The 21,429-nt window shown below is 36.4% G+C and overlaps 1 protein-coding gene across 45 annotated transcripts in view; it reads right to left on the reverse strand.

Annotated features, from left to right (window-relative positions):
* The window catches only part of SIPA1L1 (signal induced proliferation associated 1 like 1), a 215,244-nt gene that overhangs the window by 41,567 nt on the left and 152,248 nt on the right, over nt 1-21,429 (reverse strand). For all 45 annotated transcript variants that reach the window (XM_040559438.1, XM_040559410.1, XM_040559405.1 and 42 more), the window contains 6 exons: nt 18,349-18,523; nt 10,412-10,515; nt 8,806-8,963; nt 5,149-5,725; nt 3,762-4,036; nt 904-1,182 (listed from right to left, as the gene is read on the reverse strand). In XM_040559438.1, the coding sequence (XP_040415372.1) occupies nt 904-1,182; nt 3,762-4,036; nt 5,149-5,725; nt 8,806-8,963; nt 10,412-10,515; nt 18,349-18,523 (1,568 nt within the window). The remainder of the gene's footprint in view (nt 1-903; nt 1,183-3,761; nt 4,037-5,148; nt 5,726-8,805; nt 8,964-10,411; nt 10,516-18,348; nt 18,524-21,429) is intronic.

Below are 21,429 nucleotides of genomic sequence, written 5' to 3' on the forward strand. Positions count from 1 at the left end.
GTAATTTTCTGGTCTTGGTTGTACTGTCTTTTGATATATTTTTTATCCCCAGTTCTTAAGGATTTGAAAAATGTTTTAGCTTCATTCATTACAACTCCCTTTCTAAATTTTCTACACTATGCACCTTATTTTCACTGCTTTATATTTTTCGGCAATGTAAAACATGCTTAGAATCTGTATGCAGCTTTTAAAAATTATTTTTCTTAAGGAATTGTACAAAACAAGACCTAGAAGCTATGAGTTTATTTCCCTCAAAACATCTCTTTGTAAATACACAGACAAGCAAAACAATTGAGAATTATAAAGCTTTTTCAAGAAAGAACAAAAACACTGTGAAAGGTGTTCGTGATACCTTTCTTGATAATAATTGCTTTCTTATTTAAAAAGAAACAAAAAACCCCACATGCTAGATAAATGTGAACTTAAGAATCCAGCCTAAGAAGTCCAAAAGCTTCCCAATCAGATAAATCTGCTTTCTGTGCTGGTCAGAATTCCCTTGCTGTACGATCTTGTTAAACGCTATTCCTGCCTCAAGAGCTTTAGGTTATTTCACCAAGCCTATAAAACCATGAATTTTCATTTACTATGTCAAAACGTAGAGGTTCAGGAACATTTAGATCTAAAACTTTGCAACTCATTTAAAAACTAAGTAACGATATAGGAATTTTAGATACTGTCCAACACAGTGAAACATATGCTATCAATCTAATAATATTTATTTTGTGGTTAGTCATGCCAAGCATAAGTATTTGCTTTTGGCTTGTTTCATTCATATTCATATTGCATTTTGATTAATTAAAAACAAGATAAAAAGCAGTCTTTAGACACTTAGATAAATCTATTGTGCTTTTTTCCAGACAAGATGCTGAGCAGCAATAAAAAGCAATTTGTGAAGATACATACCTCCGGCTCTCCAGTGGGCGCCCATCACTGGAGATGCTTCGGGGGATGTTGGCTGCTCGTTCTGGGGGTGGCATTTTCCCTTCTCCTTTCCCCGAGCCAATCCTAGATGTTACTGGACTTTGAATTTGGGATGGTACCTGAGCCACATGAGGTCCCTGTCCTTTGTTTGCATTTCGCTGCCATTTGTTATTATTTCTGAAAGGAAATTTGAATTCATATGACATTCCTTCATTCACTTTGTACTCCATCACCGGCATACGGTAGTTTTCTGAAGAACTCCTGGAAAGGAGAAAAAAAAACATCGCTATAAAAAGAAAACAAGTACATTCTGTCCACAAATGCAGGAACAGGGCAGCATAAAAACTGGACTAAGGACATGAACTAACCCAGTTCATTTAAGATGCAGGGAAAACTTTTGCATAGATTTTAATATGGTAGATTGATTTGGAAGGTAAATGGGACCTTCAGCTCTGGTTAGGATAATTTTGACAAATATATATGTCTCTATTTGCATGAATATTTATTGTGGTTACTTCGTTTACCTACGCACATCATTTTCCCATGGGGAAGAAAAGAATGTCAAGCTCTGTAAACAATTGGTGCAAAATTTTCTTTTTTTAGCTCTTCCTTTAAGTGATTATGACATTAATGTGGAGAACTATCAGTATCTCCTCCCAGTTAAAATATAAAACAAAGTGGTAACCTGTTATCTGTATACAATGATACTAGCAAGTTCTGCAGTCTAATAGGAATAGATGGAGTGAAACAGTTGGTGCTGAGGTCTTGCTGTTCACAAGATACACATTTTGGAGTTTTACTTTGGTCTAACTCTAGCCTTGACCTGTAAATTAACTTAGCAGTTGGAAGGCATGAGGAGTGCTTCTGAAGCACATGTAGCAGCTTCACCTGAAAAGAAACCAGCCTGTGTGATGTGGAACACTGCAAGGGAAATGGGGATGATCAGGAAATTAGTTTTCAAAGTCCACTCGCTATCCAACTGAAATGTTGGCACTTGCCTCACCTTCTTTCCCCCCCTCCCTATTTTAAGTATTTGCTGTTGTTTTCCTGATGATTATATACTTCAGCTGTTTGGGTTTCTCTTTTTTTGTAGGCATAGTTACAGTTGGAGAAGCAAGAATACAAAATTCCCTCTAGTTGCTGTGTCCTTAACTTCAAGGTCAGCAACCAGTCCTCTAAATGAGTTCAGCGGCAATGTTTTAATGACTATGTTTTAGCAGAGATATAAGCTTAACAAGGCTTGCCTATGTGCAGGGCATTAGATTGTGAATCAGGGTATTTGGATATATTTTTGTATCTGCTACTGACCTTGCGTACGTGACTGTTGGCAAGTCACCCCATCTAACGGCACCCGTGCTCCTCCTCCAACTTTATGTCAATCAATTTATTAGGATAGGAACTGCCTCTCATGTGAATGTATTATACCAAGCAGAATAGATCTTCATTTCAGTTACAGTCTGTACAATTTACTGGAGTAGAAATACTAAATGACCTCCAGAGGATGCAATGAAAGGACTCAAGTTTTGGAAAACAGATTGCCAGAGGAGATACTGCTTTGTGCTATGATTTAAGTCAAATCTTCAGCAATATTTGTAGGATAGCCACAAATTCAAGACACCATTTCTAAACCTTAGTGATTTTGGATAAAACAAACAGGATAAACAGTTGCTTTACAAAATTTTGTAACTGGCTAATAACCTACTATGACTATATTTGCCCTCTGCAAGACAACAAAACCCACTGCTGCTGAGAACTGTATTTCCACAAGTGCAGTAATTTCTCTTCCTGCTGTGAGTATGGATACACTAACAGTAAGCTTGCTTTTGGCTGTACTTAATTTAGTTCAGAAATAATGGGATCTCTGCTTTCCACACAGATTTTTCTGCTCTAATCCTTTTGCTATGATTGCAGCTGAACGTTCCATTTGCTTGGGCTGCTAAATACTGTACAAAAGCTTTCCAAATACCTCATGGGTGACCTTATGCCACTGCTCATTTTAATCCCTGATGTATTCAATTTTCCATTGACAACTAGGGGACAAATAAAACGCCTTTCCTCTCTGCTACCCGTTACAACAAGAGTTATTAAGACTCACAGTAAAAACAAATATGTTTATGCAAGTACATAATGCTATGTGGCTGAACAATGCAGACATCTGCAGAGTTCAGAAGGGAAGAGTAAGAATTACAGAAAGCTTTGGGTGGTACGAGTTCAGGAAAAATGCAGAGACTCAGTGTCCAATTTAGAAAAAAGAATATATGTACTAATGTTTCTTTCTGATCAAACTACATTTAAAATCTGTACGAGCAATAAAACAGTAGACACAAGCCTCCTCAGGCTTAACAAAGATTGGAAGCAAGAGGCAGGCAGCAAGATCTACTACTAAGTAAAGAAGAATTACAATTCACAGCATTTTCTCTGGACAGATCCATAGATCTGATAGACCTTAGTAATTTACAGCCTTATTTATTTGTGAAAGAAGAAAAGTATACATTCATTCTTATCTTTCAAGTACTACATCCACAGACAGTACAAACTATCAACAAATCGGAAAGCAGAAAGAGCAATGTATAATTATTTTTGACACAGCAGAAACACAGAATTCTCAATTAAAAGTTGTTTGATTTCCATTCGTAGTTTAAAGGTTCTTTAGACATCTTATTAAACTGCAGTATTCAATGAATATTTAGTGGGGCCCAGAATGTGAGTACTGGCAATTTTCCCTGCCCCTTCTTTTGTATATTAAAACTGTGCCATAGTTTCTGGAGTTAATGCTTATTTGGTGGCATTCCTCCCCTCCCTCAAATAATTTCTGGCCAAAAGTAGCTATTGCAGCATACCTGCGTGGTGTGCAGTCCTCATATGGAGGGACGATGACGACCTTCACTGTTACAGATGTTCTCAGAAGATCAATCATTTGCTCGTGGCTCAGGGTGGCTACAGCCACCTTACAGATTTCCACCAGCCGGCTCCCCTGTCGCAGTCCTGCCTGCCATGCGTAGCCATAGGGCTCGACATCTGCCACAATGCCTTCATAGTTTACATGGAAACCAAGCTGGCCCAGTCCATTCCTACGCAGAGTCATCTCAACTGTTTCACAGCCCTTAGTCACAAGCTGTGAATTAAAACGAAGAGAAAATTTAGTGAGCACTCATATTTTCAGTGCTCATACAGGTCTAAGGACTACATTTTTGTACAATCAACCAAGCACCTCCCAAGACGGTGATGGGACACGATCGGGGAAAATATATCACAGTCCTTGGCATTCAACCAACTGAAACAATCTTGTCACTCAAACTGGTATTTTCAGTAGAGTCTTGTCACCCAAGTTTTGCCTGGAAGTTTTACTGAAACCACATGAATTTTAGAAGAAACATGGCAGCACACAACACACACACACACATGGAGTTACACAAACATCTCTATTTTCTCTCTTACACTTTAGTAACCAGACAACCAAGCTACCTGTTCCTAGCTGCTTCAGTAAACTGCAAGATAACTTTCAATCAGAATAGTAATGTAGAGGCATGCAGCTGTTATACACAGTAAGCTATAGTCCATGCCACCTCTTCTATCCACCATGAACACTAATACGGTAAAGAACAATTTAATAGAGCATGTTTTTTCCTGGTCATTATACATCTACAGTTGTAAAATTAAAGACAATAAAAGATAACACATTCTTTCATGATTTAATTCGATAAAAAATGAGAACACACAGATGTTTTATATAGAGATACCACCATTGACTACATTTTTATTTTATCATATGCATTAGGAGAATATCTGAAGGTTGTAATTGGGATTGGGACTGCACCCTGCTGGTGACATAGAAAGACAGTCTCAAAGATACTGCAGTTTCATTTGAAAGAAGATACAAGAAGCCTATAAAACAGAGAAAGGAAGGGAAAACAAGCAAAAGAAAAAAGGTAACATGTCAGCATCTATTGTGCAGGAGTAATTTATGTATGTGAAAGCCCTGTGGTTTTTTTGTTTTAAATACTGAGGCATTTGACACAACCTGCTGTGGTTAGCTGGTATCTGATTAAATGTCAGGGCAATATTGGATTTTGAGAAGTAAAGGCAGAGAAGTCCTAACAGATTTATTGATTGGCAACCCGAACAGCTTCAGGCATCCCAAACATTGATGCAACTGAAGCCTTACACGGTGGTGGGGTCAGAAGAGCAAGCAAAGAAGAGGAACCAAACAAGAGAACAAATTCTAACCTCCAGCCTTTTGACGATCTCTTTGATGTCATCAATGTTGCTGATGAAGCTCTCCAAAGAAACACATTCACCTCTCTCATAGAATATTTTGATATTTGTGTCCGTTGAAGTCCACCCTATCACATCCCGACAGGAGCAATTAAACACCACGCTTTTTGTGTCCTGTTCAATGAGGACTACAAACTCATTAGAGATGCCTAGGAGACAGTCTATTTCCATACCCTTGCTGTAATCTTTTGCATGGACACTCCAAACAATAGCACCAGAACTATAGATCTCTGCTCCTGGATAAGGCTTGGACTTCTCTTTCTTTTTTGAAGCGAGCGAGATGAAGGGAAACTTGCCAGAAGGGTCAATAGGTGTATTGGTGACATTCTTCTCTGCCAAGTCTTTCAAGTATTCTTGACGGGTCCTGGTGGCCATAGCACGAAACTTTTCTGATTTGTGAGCAGCATTCTCTGCATTAATGACTTTGGCTAGTAAGAAGTCCCTGAACACATTTGATTTAGGAAACGTGACACCTTTTGGAATAGGTGGTCCAAAGGATGGTACATCTCTGGATCTTGTCACAGCAACACTAAAAGAAATACAGGAATAAGGAAGAAGCAGAGTGTTTCAGTATATGCAAATTCAGCATTTTTTGAATAAATAAAATGTATTCCCTTTTTTCCTTGACCCCTTGATGTTTTTCTCCTTTTCTCAGCAATATGCCTATATTTACATTTTAATCTTGCCAGTGCGGAGACCATGTCCCTCACTGTATGAATAGAGGACCAATTATTTCTTCCTCTAAGAACTTTCTGAGTCATTCTCAGTACCACAGCTTAAAGAGAACTTGAAATGCAAAAACCTGCTTTTGTCATAACATAGTCAGTCAGGTACTGTAGTTCTGATTTTTGTTTCTTTTTGTTATAACCAGCATATTTCTGACACACTCTATTATTCTAGCTTATAATTTAGGCACCTAAATTGCTGAAAGGCTCATCTGAGAGGCTTATTCATTCAGCAGTCTCTCCTAAGTAGAGATCACCAACTGTGCTGCAACAACTTTGTAGAAAGAAGTACGCCAACCATTCAGACCTGATTTACCACATCTAGAACTTAATATAAAGCAGCAATAACTAATTTTGGCCAAAATATCACAGTAATGGAGTTTAATAAGGAAAAAAACATGAAAGTATACTAAAAGTGTATGTGGTCGTTAACTTGGAAGGCTGACTAGTATTAGTTTTACACTTTATGTTGAAAGACTCAGGTTAGAATAATTAAGAAAATTCCCCCCCAAATCAACAACTGAGATTGCAGAAACACTAGCAAAGTATTTGAGGGGAGGGGAATGGATGGGGATCACCCAAATCTTGGTTTTGATTTTAATTTATTGGGTTTTAATTATTTTTTTCTGGCAACAGATACTCAAAGATGCCATAGACTGCCATATTTCCTTCAAACGTATGCCATATATACATATATAAAGTATGCAACATGGAGTGCCCATGATGCAACTACCTGGCTCTTGATGATCTTCAATGGTCCTAAAGAGTCTGTCGTTAAGAGATACGAGCCTAAGCATTAAACATAATTAACTGAATTTAATGAAAAACTACCAGTGACATTTTCTTTGATTGGGTTTTCAATATCATGAACCACAGGGATAAGACTTTAATCTTTAACATATGCTAGAGAAGTTTTAAAATGTGAATGATGTTGACGGAGAAGCCAGACTTTTGAAATACTGTTTATCTTAGCTGGGAAGGAGAATCACTGGCCAAGACAGTGCTTGATTTTATTCCTTTTATGTAGTTTTTAATATAAATTCCAGTACAATTTTATTCTATATGGCTTCCTGTTTTGTCTAGAATTATGAATCTATGAAACTGTTCCAAATAATCCACTGAAAAGAGGTCAAACTCGCTTTGAAAAGTTTCCTAGAAAAACTTTTCATAATGGAATTCTATAAATTCAAATCGAGTGTTCACACTAAGGGGGGGTTGGGGGGGTGGAGGAGAGGAGAAAGGATTTTAGTCTTAAAAGACAGTACACAAAACACACAATGCACTGGCAGACTCCAGCATCAATCTGGTCTGCACACAAGCCTGAAGACCAATGTGCATGAATAAAATTGCAGGATTGGCACTTAGCACCTAGCCAATTTTTAAATGAACACAGACACACTTAGAGATTTTTTTTCCAGCTCCCATCCCTTAAAATCTAAATCTGTAGTGTCACTGCATCACTAAAGCTGAAGTTTTCATATAATTTTATTCACTATGTATTATTCACTAATAGTAATCAATCAGGTTCTAGCCCTTACAGTTGTGAATACTTGAAAAACAAAAACAAGAGATTCAAAAGCCTGAAGGCTAGAAGAAGAACCCATAATATATTTAGATTTATTACAGTATAAAGAGTATAAATCTTTAGCATGCTTTTTATAATGAAAAAAATAAAAATGAGTCATACTATCTAAAACAGTAACTGAAAACAGATCTGTAAATACACAAGTTCAGATGGAAAATACGTTTGTAGTGGAGGGATTTCCTACTTTCCCTTTACTTCAAAATCATTTTGTTTTGTTTTGTTTTTTTTTTTTTTTCTGAAATGTCTGAAAGTTTAAGAACAGGCTATGTCCACATAAACTAAATAGCAGTTTGTCTTCAGAAGTACAACACAAAATGAGAGTTTTAAGCAAACTTAAAACTCTAGTACCCCAACTGCTATGGTTCACCATTTGTGGATTTTTAGTAGAAAGGGTCAGGAAACAACATGAAGATTAAGAAACATCTATCTAGTTATATACAGTCAACAACCTGCCTTAAAATGAGTATCAACATAAACATGCCTAACTCCAGGAAAGTTAAATACATGTACAAAGTACAACACTGATTCCAGTACTGCTGCATGAGGGTGTTACCAAAAACTGTTGGGAAGGGAAAACCTTCAAACTCTACTGTATCTATTTGAGATGGTATGTTCATGTTTTTCAAAGACACTGTAGTCAACTGCTTTCGCTCTTCCTTTACGTAAGCGCTTGACTGAATTAAACTCTTGGCCTTAGAATTAAACCTATGTTTACTGAAATACAGATGTTCACCTATCTCATTTCAAGACAACTGGTCTAAACCCATTACTCTGACACTCCATATTATAAATCAAATAATAATAATTAAGAGTTTGCTGAGATTAATCAGTATTTTAAAATAAAAATACAGCAAGAGTTCTGGATGTAGCAAAGGTAAAGAGTTCCAATTACATTAAAAGAGCATTATTTCTACGCTTAGTTTAGTTAAAAATTTACACCAAGTAGGAATCTTATCTTGCAATACTTCATTGTATGCTGCTACCAATTAGCATTTTCTATTTTAATCTTAAGAACTTGAAGGTTACAATAAGATTTTTTGCTGCATAATGCTCTGGAAGAGTTTTGGTTTTTTTGGACAGAAGTAAAGTAAGTAATAGGTATTTCAGACAAAACGTTACCAAAAAACTAGCTTCTTATTGAAGGGTTAGTCATACTTTTTCCCCCACTGTCTTCATTTCAAAAAAGGCACAAACTCAGATGCCTAAGTTACCTGAACAAAAAGTGAATTCATAAAAATAAAATACTACGCCTCCATTTACACTCAATTCCATGTTTTCAGTGAAACTAGTGACAGCTACCTGTAACAAACGCTGTCGGTACAGGGACCGTGTACTCTCACAATGACAAAGACGTGCTGGAAGTGGGATCGAATGTTCTTTGGGCTGAAGGGCTGTGCTCCAGGTTCCTGGAAAACTATTGTCACAATATCGTTTCCAATGTGTCGTTTTCTCAGAAGCTTAAAAAAAAGCACAGGTTAAATAAGTCTTCTCACATTTTTTCAATTATTTCTCATTATTTTCAATTACTATTGTTCAATTTTACATTTCAAGCTGAAAACCAAAACAGATAAGCATTTACATGCTAAGTAACAGAATGTCAGTTATTTATCTAACAAACTTCAGGCATGGGCATTTATTTTCATAACAATTTCATTTCTACATCTAATATATAGGAAGAGGAAAGTTTAATATAAGTAAAAATGAGAAAAACAACAAACACCTGCTAGTATGTAATCAGTCATCAATCAGTGATAGACAGAAGCTGGAAAACATTCCCTGCTTCACACAATTTCACAAGCCAGAGGTTAGGTTCTAAATCGAGTTGAAAAAAGTTGTCATTGTCCTTAAAACAGTCTATAAAAATTTTCTGATACGCTTCTTTCAGTAAATCCAAGACTACAGTAAAGATAGATAAAATAGTATAATATTTAGTATACAAAAACAAGCTAAAAAGAATAACGTGTTATTTATTGTTCTTAAAGGAAATCTCAATTTTACTTGTAGAAACACAATCTAACAATTTCTAGATTAAAATGGATACACACCATATGCAACAACATGGCCTAATATTTAAAAAGGAAAATAAAATTATTCAAATGTATCAGAAGGAGAATTTATGTAAGTGCAATGTAATTATTTAACTTGTAAATTGGCCAGGACACTTGGATTAACATCTCTATTCTTATAAAAGGTATCATGAGATCCTTATTGGCCTTTGTTTTTTTTTCTCTGAAAGGAAAATGTCTCTTTCTCTCCGTTAATTTGAGACTGTAACATTATTTAACTGCAGTAGTCCAAGTAAAGCACAGAAGAAATGCCATTTTTTATTGTTTTTAAGCAGTCACCTGCTTAGTTTGTCTCTCTCCTTCTACAAGTGCTTCAGAGTAACAAAGCAGGTCAGCCTATATAGCTCTTCATACATTAAAAATAAAATTAAAAATTAAAATTAAAGCATTTTGTATCATGTCTTCTTTCAAATGGCTATGCAGTGCTGTACCACTCACTCATCACCTCTGATTCCAAACATATTACAGCTCACTGAATGCAATACTTGAAGTATAATTGACATTGTTGCAGAAGTTAGAAAACTACTTTGTGTACACTACGGTCCTTTGGACTTAAGGTATAACCTCATATACGAAATGCAAATGTGCTACTGACAATATTAAAGTTTTAGTAAATAATCCATAGCGAAATAGAAAACAGTCCTCTGTAGTAAAATATAGCTATGGTGTACCTACAATGACCTGATTTGCTCATCTTTTGACACAGAGATGGCCAGTTTTACTTTTGATCTTTAAGTGCTTCCTTTGCTGGTAACAAATAAAAGTTGTCATAATTATTCATTAGTTCGACCACTTTCCAGACAGAGGAAAAATTAATTGTTAGACATGGTCCACCTTACCTGTTGTTTGTTGTTTGGAGTGTATGGCAACATAGTAGATACATGGAACATGATTTCATAGTCCTTGTAGGTTGTATACAGTGAGTGAGTACCTGTTGAATCAGCTTCAATTAAAGAAAAAAAGAAAATAAAAGCATTATTAAAAAAAGTTAAAAATCAAGTTTCATTACTATCAACAAAATCATCAGACAAGATGAGAATTCCTATTCATCCTCAATCCTAGCTTACATGAAAGCAAATAAAAACTCACCCAGAGTTTATTCACCTGCCAAAGCAAAATGACACAGGCAGCATGTATAATTTTTTGTTTACTTTTGTCAGTGATGAACTTGCTAGGAATAGGAAATTTCTACCAGAATATCCTGAAAAAAGCCCATTTAAGCATGAAAAATGACCAACATATGGAGAAGAAGCAAAAACCATATTTATAAAATGTAGGTAGATATTAACCTCCACAAACACACATGATTTACATGTGTATAAAAGTACTAAGTTACAGAGTAATGTAATATAATAAAAAAGCATTCTTCACAGTAAATGTATTAATTTACATACGATGCAGTTAAATAAAAGTTTCCTACTTCGTGTTAAAACAATGGGGCAATCTGGGTTCGTATGGTAGGCCAGTCTGGATCTGCACAGTTAGGAGGTCACTTGCCCATTAGTTCATCTCTACTTTTACACACTTTGCTGTGTTTCTAAAAAAGGTGTGTGTGGGGATTTTTTGGGGAGGCATAAGGGTGGAAACCCAACTCTGACAGTACCTCAGAGACATTAGAGTTCAGAAAAGTCACCCAGAAATGGAGAAATGCTTTTGTAGAGCAGTAAGCCAACAGAACAAACCAACAGCCAACTTTCAACTCAGTTCAAAAATACAATGCATTGCGATACTTGGAGGGATTCTTCGGAAACTGTGTGACATAAGCTTATTGATATTCTGGAAAAAACATGTGAGTAGCAAGATGTCATGGTTTTCAGACACCATCCAGCATCTCAGGCTAATCAGAACGAAACTGAACTGCACAGAATGCAAAAAGGACTTGAAAAGGAAGGCGGACAGATACTGGGAATGCATACCATGATCTCATGCGTAACTGGATACTGATGGACATATAATGCACAATATGTGAAAGAACAGAGAAGGTTCTTTTAAACATAAATACCAGGACTCTGAATTAACTGTAATAAGTCAAAAAAAGCCTTCACTAAAAGCAGTGCTTAATGGAAAAGGAGTAGTCAAAAATGGGGTGTTTGCATGCTTAAAGATGATGGTGGAAAAAGCTGACAATGACACTATAGTGCTGGTATATTAATCAAAGGTACTCTCACCTGGTTTGGGCTCTGGCCACCCTATTTTAAAAGTTATAGAAGAAATAGAAGGGATCCAGAAACAGGCCACAAAAATAATTATACGTGGATGGAGAGACTTCCATGTGGAGAGAAAATGATAAAAACTGGGATTATGAAGTTTAGGAAGAAAAAAAGAAGGGGATAATTAAAGTTTACAAAGTGTTGGTTGAAGACAACACTCGGTTACAGACAAATTGGGAACTTTAATTTTTACTTTTTCTATCTTTAAAAAAGACACCCTGAAAAATGTTCCATTAATTTAACAAGTAATACGTTTAAAGCCAAAACAGTAAACACACTCTATTAAACATAATTGCTGTCTACCGTGCAAAAAGCCAGTTTTCAAATAGAATTTTAAAAATAACTAATTTACATATAGAAAAAAGCATCCTGGTTATCTGAAGTTATATAAACATGCGACTACTTTACATAATGTCAGCTATTTATAACAAAAAAAAGTTAAGCTGTTAAACACTACACCTTGGAATATTTTACTGGCAGATCATGTTACTAAGGAAACAATAGCTCTGAAGTTTGTGAAGTATTTAGAATAAAGTGCACTGATTGTTTACCTAGATTTTGAGTATAAGCTTTAACAAAAATTTCTATTTTCCTGTTAAATTCGGAAAAAGGAAGCATTTGTATCAGTTAAAAACTGCAACATCATCCATACAATTAAATGCAAAAATTTCTACATTAGAGCTGCACAGAGATTTTGCATTTATAAATCACTATTTAACAAAAAGTGAAGAGAAAAAAGTGTTTCTAGATTCTTATCAAAAAACTCAGAAAATGTTTCAAAGGCTCTCTTTTCCAACACTCAACATTACAACTACAAAAAAAACCTAGCTATCTGCTGAATATTTTCTTTTTCATGCTAATTACAACAGCATGACAGCTGAAGTGGAATCATTTCTTCTTGCACTCAGTTTGCAGCAGCTTGCATCATCTGCCTGATCATTACAGTGCATGCTGAAGGAGACAGATGCACTTGAAAGTCACCCAAACATCAACATAACTCCTTACTGCCCCCCCACCCCATATGCAAATTTGTACAGTTGTACATAAACTTTGATAAATAGAGCATATAAAAATATTAAGGGGGGAGCACGTCAGGAGACAACACCGAATAAAGTAGTTTGACTCATTATTGTAAATGCTACACTAGAACAACACCTATGCGTTTAAGCCAAACTATCAACTTTCACGAATGGAGTCTGAAGAGGGCTCTTTCTTCATTGTCCTTCCTCCCTCAAGATGAACAGAAAGCCCACAACAGTATTGGTTCTGCAAATTCAGTAAGAAGGCTACACTCCTAGTAATATATTCAATTATTCCAATTATTAAGCAGAACCTTACTGAAGCCACTTGACTTGGCCAGCATGCTCCTAAGCAGCTTTTTAAAACTGTGTGCTAGGAAATTGTATAAAAATCAGTAAGAGTAGAAAATCCATCTCGGTGTTTAGAAGGAAAATATGTTGTGAAGAATTGTAGGTAAACAACAAAAAAAATGATACCAACTGGGCAGGAGAAAGAACAGCCATTACTACAAATTGCAGCAGTGCTCACAATTAAGCAGCACAAGAACTAAAGTTTCAGAGCTTTATGTTCTTCCAATTCACATTTGCTGTTTAAAAGCCCTGGCTTATTCCTAGTTTCTCCTAGTTATTGGCCCATCTTCAGCCAGCACCTGTCAAACCTGCCTCCCTTTCCATTACACACAAGGACTACACCGAGCATTCATGTTTGACTGCTGTAATAGCCAAGTCACTTTCAGACACTTTTTCTGAATAGTCCTTTATTTTGTAACATACAAACATTTGTGTAGCACAAACACACAAATTCAGACGCCCTGCTCCGCTCCCTCCACCCTCCATGTCATCTTTTTAAGCAATCCAAGAGCTTTTGATCTTTCTTCGTCATTAGTCTCCCAGTGGATGTCTCAGACACAATAATAAACCTTTCTTACATGTGTTTGAAAAGATGTAATATAGCATAAGTTAAGAAGTGCAAGGTAATTATTTCATTAGAAACACTGCAGTTTATTAACAGCCCCTAAACTGAACATCAGCTTGAAATCCATACATTCCCTAAGTTCTTAATCTGTTAAATATTCTATGCCGTTTTAATACTGTAATGTCTTAACCAAGAATTCATACAATATAAACACCTAATCCAGAAACTTACCATTAGTAGCTAAATTGCTCATCTCATCAAATAGATTTTTAATTAATATAAGTTGTAAGAGTTTATGATCTCTATTTCCTGCACCAACCACTCTGTGGCTCTGCTGAACACATAGGCCAGGTTACCAGGCCCTGCATTACCTGATTTCATTTACTAATTTAAAGTATTGAGAAATAAGACTGAGTGAGGGGGAAGGGAAATAAAGCATGTATGACAACTGGAAAACAAAGTCAAACGACTGAAGTTATAATTTCAAAGATTGCTGTGGTATTTATTACTTTAAAGTGATGCCTATAAACTTCTTAGCAACTGTGGGAGAGATGAGTTTTTCAAGCTCTATTTCCTATCCGAAGTCTGCAGGCTGCCAGGAGATAGACTGCTTCCCCTCTGGTAATGCTCAAAACACACAAACAAAACTTTAAAAGTAGCAGTTCTTTTCCGCTGTTGCACTGGCGAAGCTCCAAAGCTAAAGCCCTTGACAGATCCAGTATACTTAAATAGGCTTTCTGTTAATAGGATGCATGAGATTCCTTCTTTTAAAAATTGGCTCAGTTACGGATACTTACCAATTAGGCCCCTAATTCTAAAAATTTCTAAGAACAACTGTTCTGAAATTGCCTTTTGCTATAGTGAAATTACCAAGTTTGCATAAAATACAGAAGTCTTCTGAGTATTTCCACAGTAGACATACAAATCAGCTTCTCTCCACACTTCGAAACTCTTCTATCCTGTCTCACATCATGCATCTGCTTTTTCTGTTTTGCAAAGTATTGTCAAAGGTACAGAAACTAGCAAAGCTTCATAGCTCTGACCTTTCTTGCAAGCTAATGAACAGACATCTGTTTTTAAGAGCATCTTTGCAACCAGCTGTGCTGGCCCGGAACAATTTTCATTCAGGAAAATTTCCTGAATAATGAGAACACAAGAACTATTTCATGATGGTGGTCTCCAGCAACACAAGAGCACAGAGCTGGAAAAGGGAGAAGGTGTGGGCTTCCTAGCTGTGGGCCTCTATATACCATAGCAATTACAACAAAACCCCATAAACCCAAGTCATGGCAAAACCACAGCCTCTTCCTGCACAGGCTTTGTGTCAGGACCAGGGCAGAAAAGACAGGTTACTTAATTACAGTAACTATTAAATATGTCTTGCCTGTATGCAGTCTGCTGTTTGCCTATTCCCCATGTGTAAGATTCAGCTGTTATGGCCATCTCTGGACATTAGCATTTTGCCTACCACAACCTTTCAGGATCAAGAAGCAGAGGCAAGAGAACCAGTCCTCAGTCTCTTCCCCAGAGGAGAACGCAGATGTTTGGAGAGGCAGCAGGAGAAAAGGTCTGCAATAACATGGGTTGCCCATACCTCAACACACAGCTGTTTTTGAACAGGAGGAAACTCACAGCTCCTCAGCCACCTGCGAGTCGTAGGAGCAGCGTACAGTGCCTGCTCCAAGGCTCCAGCAACCTCACAATGAGCAGCAGGATGCACGGCCTCAGGACTGCAGGATAGCAAAGCTCTGACCTATGTTAGAGAGAACCAACAGCTCCCAAAACAGCTACTTCTACTTTTACTGTGAACTTCAGCTCCTCACCAAGGAATTAAAACTCCCAGTGAAACAACACCCCAGTACAAACCTGATTTTAATTACATTCCTGCTTGTTTCATATAGGTGTCCTTACGCTGTTTGGTATGTCTCACAAGGCTTTCTGTAGCACTCTCAAGAAGACAGGTTTCTGAGACTGTCACTTAACAAACATTCCAGCCAAAGAAAGCTTTGCTTTTGTTCCACCATTGGGCAGCTATTCTAAATCTTGTGCTTCCTTCCCCTCCATGCTACTGCTTCTTAATGCTATGTCAAGTTAAATATTCATTCAATATGGAAACCTCAAAATCACTTTACTAAGTATGTAGTAGAGGCTGGACACCTTCAGCCAAGCAGATGTTTCTTAATAATTTATGTCTGTGTAAAAAATGCATTAACAGTTCCTGGATGTATCTATCCAAATAGCTTAGTGTTGTGCCCACAAAACACCTATCTTTTCTTCCACCACTTCCAATCTGTGCTTTGAATGTTGGCACAAAGGAAAACATAGCTCCATTAAGATGAATTACAAAAAGCTGTTTCTATTGTTCGCATTTGCTGGTATTGAAACATGTTTGTTAAGAACTCATGCATGCTATGTAATCCTCATGTTTCCTCAGTGATCCTGTGGACAACTTAACCCTAAAGATTTCTGAAAACTGAGGAGTTCATGAAGTTACAGCTGGTGAGTTCCTGGACGAGAACTTGCAAACCTTGCCTGAAACAAAACTTATGAAACACTTCATGAAAGCAGCAGTTCCCACTTATCTATCATCCCCCTTCCCTTCTGATCACATTTTTAGAACAGGTAGTCTATTGGGTGCATAAGCTGCTCAGAAGTGGGAAAAAAACATAAGCTCTCAGCATGGAGTAGAAAAGTTTTACCACAAGAGACTAAGTCTTAAAACTAGAAGAGATTCTGTTAACTCAAAGTGTATATATATGTCCACGCAGCAGGTTGTATATTGTAGTACATAACAAAATCAGAACTTGACAAGGTTCCTTCCCCAGGTCAGAAGCAACAAGAAGGAACTAAAATATTACTGGGAAATTTTGCTGTTTGGGAGAGAATATCAAGTACCTAAGGCAGTTGCAGCTTTCATGGGTACATCCGATCAGATGAATGAACCCTGAATCATACAGCATTTACATGTACTAGAAAACAATTTGTGAACTGTCACCAAAGAAGTTGGTAACAGTCCACAGGTTTTTTGTTTTCAGATGTCTTACACTAACTAACTAAAAGAAAGGGAAGGCAATATTTTACTGCACCTACTGAAAGTAAGAAGGAGGTCACAATATAAAAGCAGAAGTGATGAAATAATAAATAATACTTTTGGTTTTCTATACACATTTGATTTTTGACTTGGCTTATTTTTTATAACTGGCAAACTAACACTTCTGGAACAAAAAAGGAAAACCCAACCCTAGAATATATTGTATTACATATCCAGTATAGGCAAGAAACTGTCTGAATCTCATCTGGAATAGCATATGTAATCGTAGCCACTAAAACTAAAGAGAACGAATTCAAACTGGGACAAGTGCAGAAGAAGGTTACCAGGTAATACTGCACGTGTGGGGGGAAGTAGGGAAATCCACACCTCCCAAATCAATAAAAGCAACTTGGCTAATTAAGGTTAACATCAGAAAAGCACAGAGGAGAGCTGCAATGCATAAATGCACTCAAGAGAGTAAAAGTAACAAAGGGTATCATATGAGTATTGCAACAAAAAGAGGTGGCTTAATGGTAAATGTGTGAAGCACAGGTATTAATCTAGGTTTAAAACCATGGGAAGTTTTCTAACCCTCAGAGTAGTAATGCTTAGGCTGATCAAGAACAACATGAGGAGATGGCAACATGATCCCTGCAAGAACCAAGCACACAAGATAGAATGTTGGAGCAGTAAAGCAGAGCAAGTTACTGAATTTGTCAGAGGAGAACCATGCCAAAAGCAATTTTTGCTGCACTGAAGTTGATGAATGTTGTCTGCTATCATGACTCAACTCCTTATTTAAATTCCTATGCTGCAAATGAGCAAAATAGCAAGAGATCTCCATAGGAATTGGTTAGTTCCAATACTCATAGAAAAGGAAGACAGGCCAAAGTTGTCCCTGGAGTATTTTTAAATAGATTTACAAATTGAATAAACTAGCACTAGCTGATAAACAGGTATTTCACAAGCTCAATTCCAAAAACCGAGCATTTTTTCCATAGTTACTGTCACCTAAAATCATCTTTCCAGTGCATTTCTGTTGCAATGTTTTATGATTAAAACTGTCAAATACAGTTTTATTTCCACAAATCAGAAGAAAAATCACAGAGGGAAGAATATATTTGATAGCAGGAAAAACCGCTTTGAGGAGAGCATACATGCAACAGACATTGCATAAAAACAGATCAACTCATCAAGGTGGAATTACAAAGATGGGTTCTCAAAACTTTTTTTTTTTTTTTGAGTCAGTCTATTAGCACATTATTAAAAAATTCATTGCATACCAACTGTTTTGATTATTCATTACAATATACTGATAATGGGTTTGAGATGCTGATAACAGCTCCACAGTCTACTGGTTTCATGTTGCAGCTTCAGTGACAATTTCATATGAAATTAGTATAAAAATCCAATAATTATCAGCATTGAAAAACCATATGGGTATGGGTCAAATTAAGTGTTTGCTCTGCTTTCGCTTCCAATATTGAGCAACTGTCTTCCCATAGCAAAGAGGCTATTTTTAGCAATTCTGTGCAAAAAGTCAATTTGCAACCATATTACGTATTTTGTTCACTTAAGAGAAAAAAAGAAAATGTCTTACTCTTTGTATCCAGCTGAGCACGATACTTTTCAAATCCCTTGAGCCGAACTCGTTCTCCCAAGAGCTGAAGAAACTCTTCAAAGGCTGGTCCTGCTGATTCATTGTTATACATCTCCTCTTCTGTGCTTTGCCCAGCTTTGCAGTACATGATACCCACCTTAAGTTGGTAACTTAACTGCAAATGGAAAAACACAAAAATCTTGTATGTATGCCAAGTGATATAGCAGCTTATTTACTGAATTCACTTCAGATTTTTTATTAAACCCTTAATTCACAAAGAAAAAAAATACCCAACCATCAGTCTAATTTCAAATGTTAGTCTAGTTCCAAAAGTTCTCATTATTTTCCACCATGAATGCCTCGACAATGGCATATTTAATCTTAAGATGTAGAATTGCTTTCCAAAGTGAAACAAACATTGATGTTCGTTACTTTCCGGAAGAAGACATCGCAGCTTGCAAATGGTGAATGTCTTACATTGAGCTACATTGCAAGTGTTGGCTGAAAAACATCAGGAACTTGACTTAGGCTGGTACTGCCGTTACTATACTATACTAAACATTCCACATGGAAAAGCAGGGCATGGCACTCACTCATTTCTATAATTGGTGATAAAATTAACAGTACTTCATTTAGAGAGAAGAAAAAAATTATTCACCTATTAGTGTGCTTAACTATTAACCACGTTTAAATGGTTCAATGACATTCATTAGCCTTCTCTGATTTAAAAAAAAATGCAGTAACAAAACAGCTAAATAATAAAGTGACATCTAACCATGTGAAAGTAAATTTTTTAATCCAACCACAATTGTGATTCTTCAAAACATACTGTTCCCACTGATAAACACACAAAAAAGGCCACATCTGCATATTTTATGTCTGGACTACAGAAACAGAAGACATAAAAGGGAAAAAAGCAGACCAACAATATTTACTGACAACTCTGTAAACATTTTCACATGCAGAAACTCTGATCAGCAGAGTGCTAAGGAGTGTTTTGGAGATTGTGTCTAATTTCTCTAGTGCGTACCTATTGCACAGTAAATCTTTCCTCCTACTTGTCAATTTTTGCAAAGGGTCCATTTAAAAAAAATATTAAGCAGATCTATCAGAATGAAATCCAGAAAAGTCTATGAAAACTGGCAGAGATTTACAAATCTGGATTACAGATTACTGTGAAGTCTAGATAGATTTTCTGTAAACAGGCATTGAAAATAGCCATCCGAATATACGAAGACTTGCTCTCAGAAGTTATTTAACAAGTCATAAAACAAGGTCTTGGAACCTTCTGGGATGATGTGGATAGATACAATTCAAGTAAAATTCATTAATTTTAACTAATTATATTTACAGTGGGTTATTTTAAAAGCCCTCAGAATTTGTTTTATTCTAAGAAAGAAATAAAATTTAAGAATTTGAAAAATGCGATTTTATTATTATATTATTCTTTTACTACTCAAGATGCATTGTGACAGAGAAAGTATTAGCAGCAGGAAAATAAGGAGGGAGAAAAGACAGGTAAAGACCAACCTGGCTTAGTTATTCCTGCTGAAGTAATTAAGCACATATAATGAGTCACAGTTCTAGGATGTTTCTTTTTCCCCCTCTGAAAAACTTTTTTTTTTTTTTCCAATTTTCTGACGCAAGGACTACCTAACTTTTATCTCCCAAATATGTCCAAATTTCTTATGTGAAAATATGAGTACAGCATGTCAATCTCTTTTGTATGAAAGCAACATTTACAGGCCAACTTCCAAAACTGCAACTGCACTTTCCATATTATCAGCGGGAAATCCTGATGTGGACTATTAAGGCAATACTCATTCCTCAGATGTGCCCTCTGTCTACTCTGAAGGGAATATGATGGGTCAAAGTGTTTCATGGCTTAGCTGCTCTACTAATTACAACAGGTTCTACTAATTTTATTTAAACAAGTTAGGACAAAGAGAACAGATCTCACCAAGCACACATATACTAATTAGGCTTCAATTTTGGGTGAAGGAAAGATTTTCCAGGGCATAAATATGAATGGGATCCTCAGCTCCCAGGCTCAATGGAACAACTGCCCTTTATACCTTTGAAAATGTCAACCTGAGGAACTAAGTAAGGACCATGCAGCAAAGAGTATGATACCTTCTTCGATTTGCTGAACTTCCAAAAAAAAATCTCACAAGACAACAATCTGCTATTTCCAAATCAAAAAACAAACAAACCAAAAAACCAAACAGATCCAGTGGGAGAAAGAGAGACAGTTCCCATTACGTCTCCACCTTCCGCTAAATCTAGGGTCCTTAAGTGTATATAACTCAAAGTTAAAATGAAAGAAGGGGTTGAAGGATGAATTATGCTGTGGTAAAACTTTTGAAGTAGCAGCTTCATTTTAATAATCTAGAAGCATTTACTTGTTTATATATGAGGTAGAAGTGCACTTCCAGTATTTGTCTAGCACCCTGTGAAAGACAGTGGAAAGCACATCTTGCATTTAACCAGTCAGCAATTTTTAATATAAATACAGAATTATATTAAAAACCAACTGACATTTCACAGTGTTTTTGTGAATAAGGAATCACCATAAACTTCTACTGGAATAAAGCTGCCCTGATATCCAATTTTAAGTCATATTTGGATGTAAACCTAAAGTTACCATGAACTCTGCATTCGACATGAAGATGAGTAAATGGTAATTAGCCAGGAGGTTGCCACTAAGAAACAGAATGATTGGATTGCTTTTTAACATGGAACCATTCAAACGAACATTTTAATCAAGTCAATAAAAAGAACAGCTAGGTGAGAACAATGTGGGCTGTATGTACAGAACAGCAGATGTTACCTTGACTAAGGGGAAGTAAGAAACATGCAACTTGACATACACCAGTCAAAAAAATGGACAAGAAGAGCCACCTGTCTTTACAGCATATTCCCATTCTGACACTGGATATTGTATGCAGCTCAGATATCTACATTCTTAAGAAATTGTAAGATTAGAGGAGACAGAGCTCAGACAAAAATAATATGAAATTCAGAGAAAATATGTTGCAGTGAGAGACTTGAAAAGTGCAATCTGTTAAGTTTATCATAAAC

This window comes from Cygnus olor, chromosome 5 (assembly GCF_009769625.2).
Source record: "Cygnus olor isolate bCygOlo1 chromosome 5, bCygOlo1.pri.v2, whole genome shotgun sequence".
In the NCBI taxonomy this organism is placed as follows: domain Eukaryota; kingdom Metazoa; phylum Chordata; class Aves; order Anseriformes; family Anatidae; genus Cygnus; species Cygnus olor.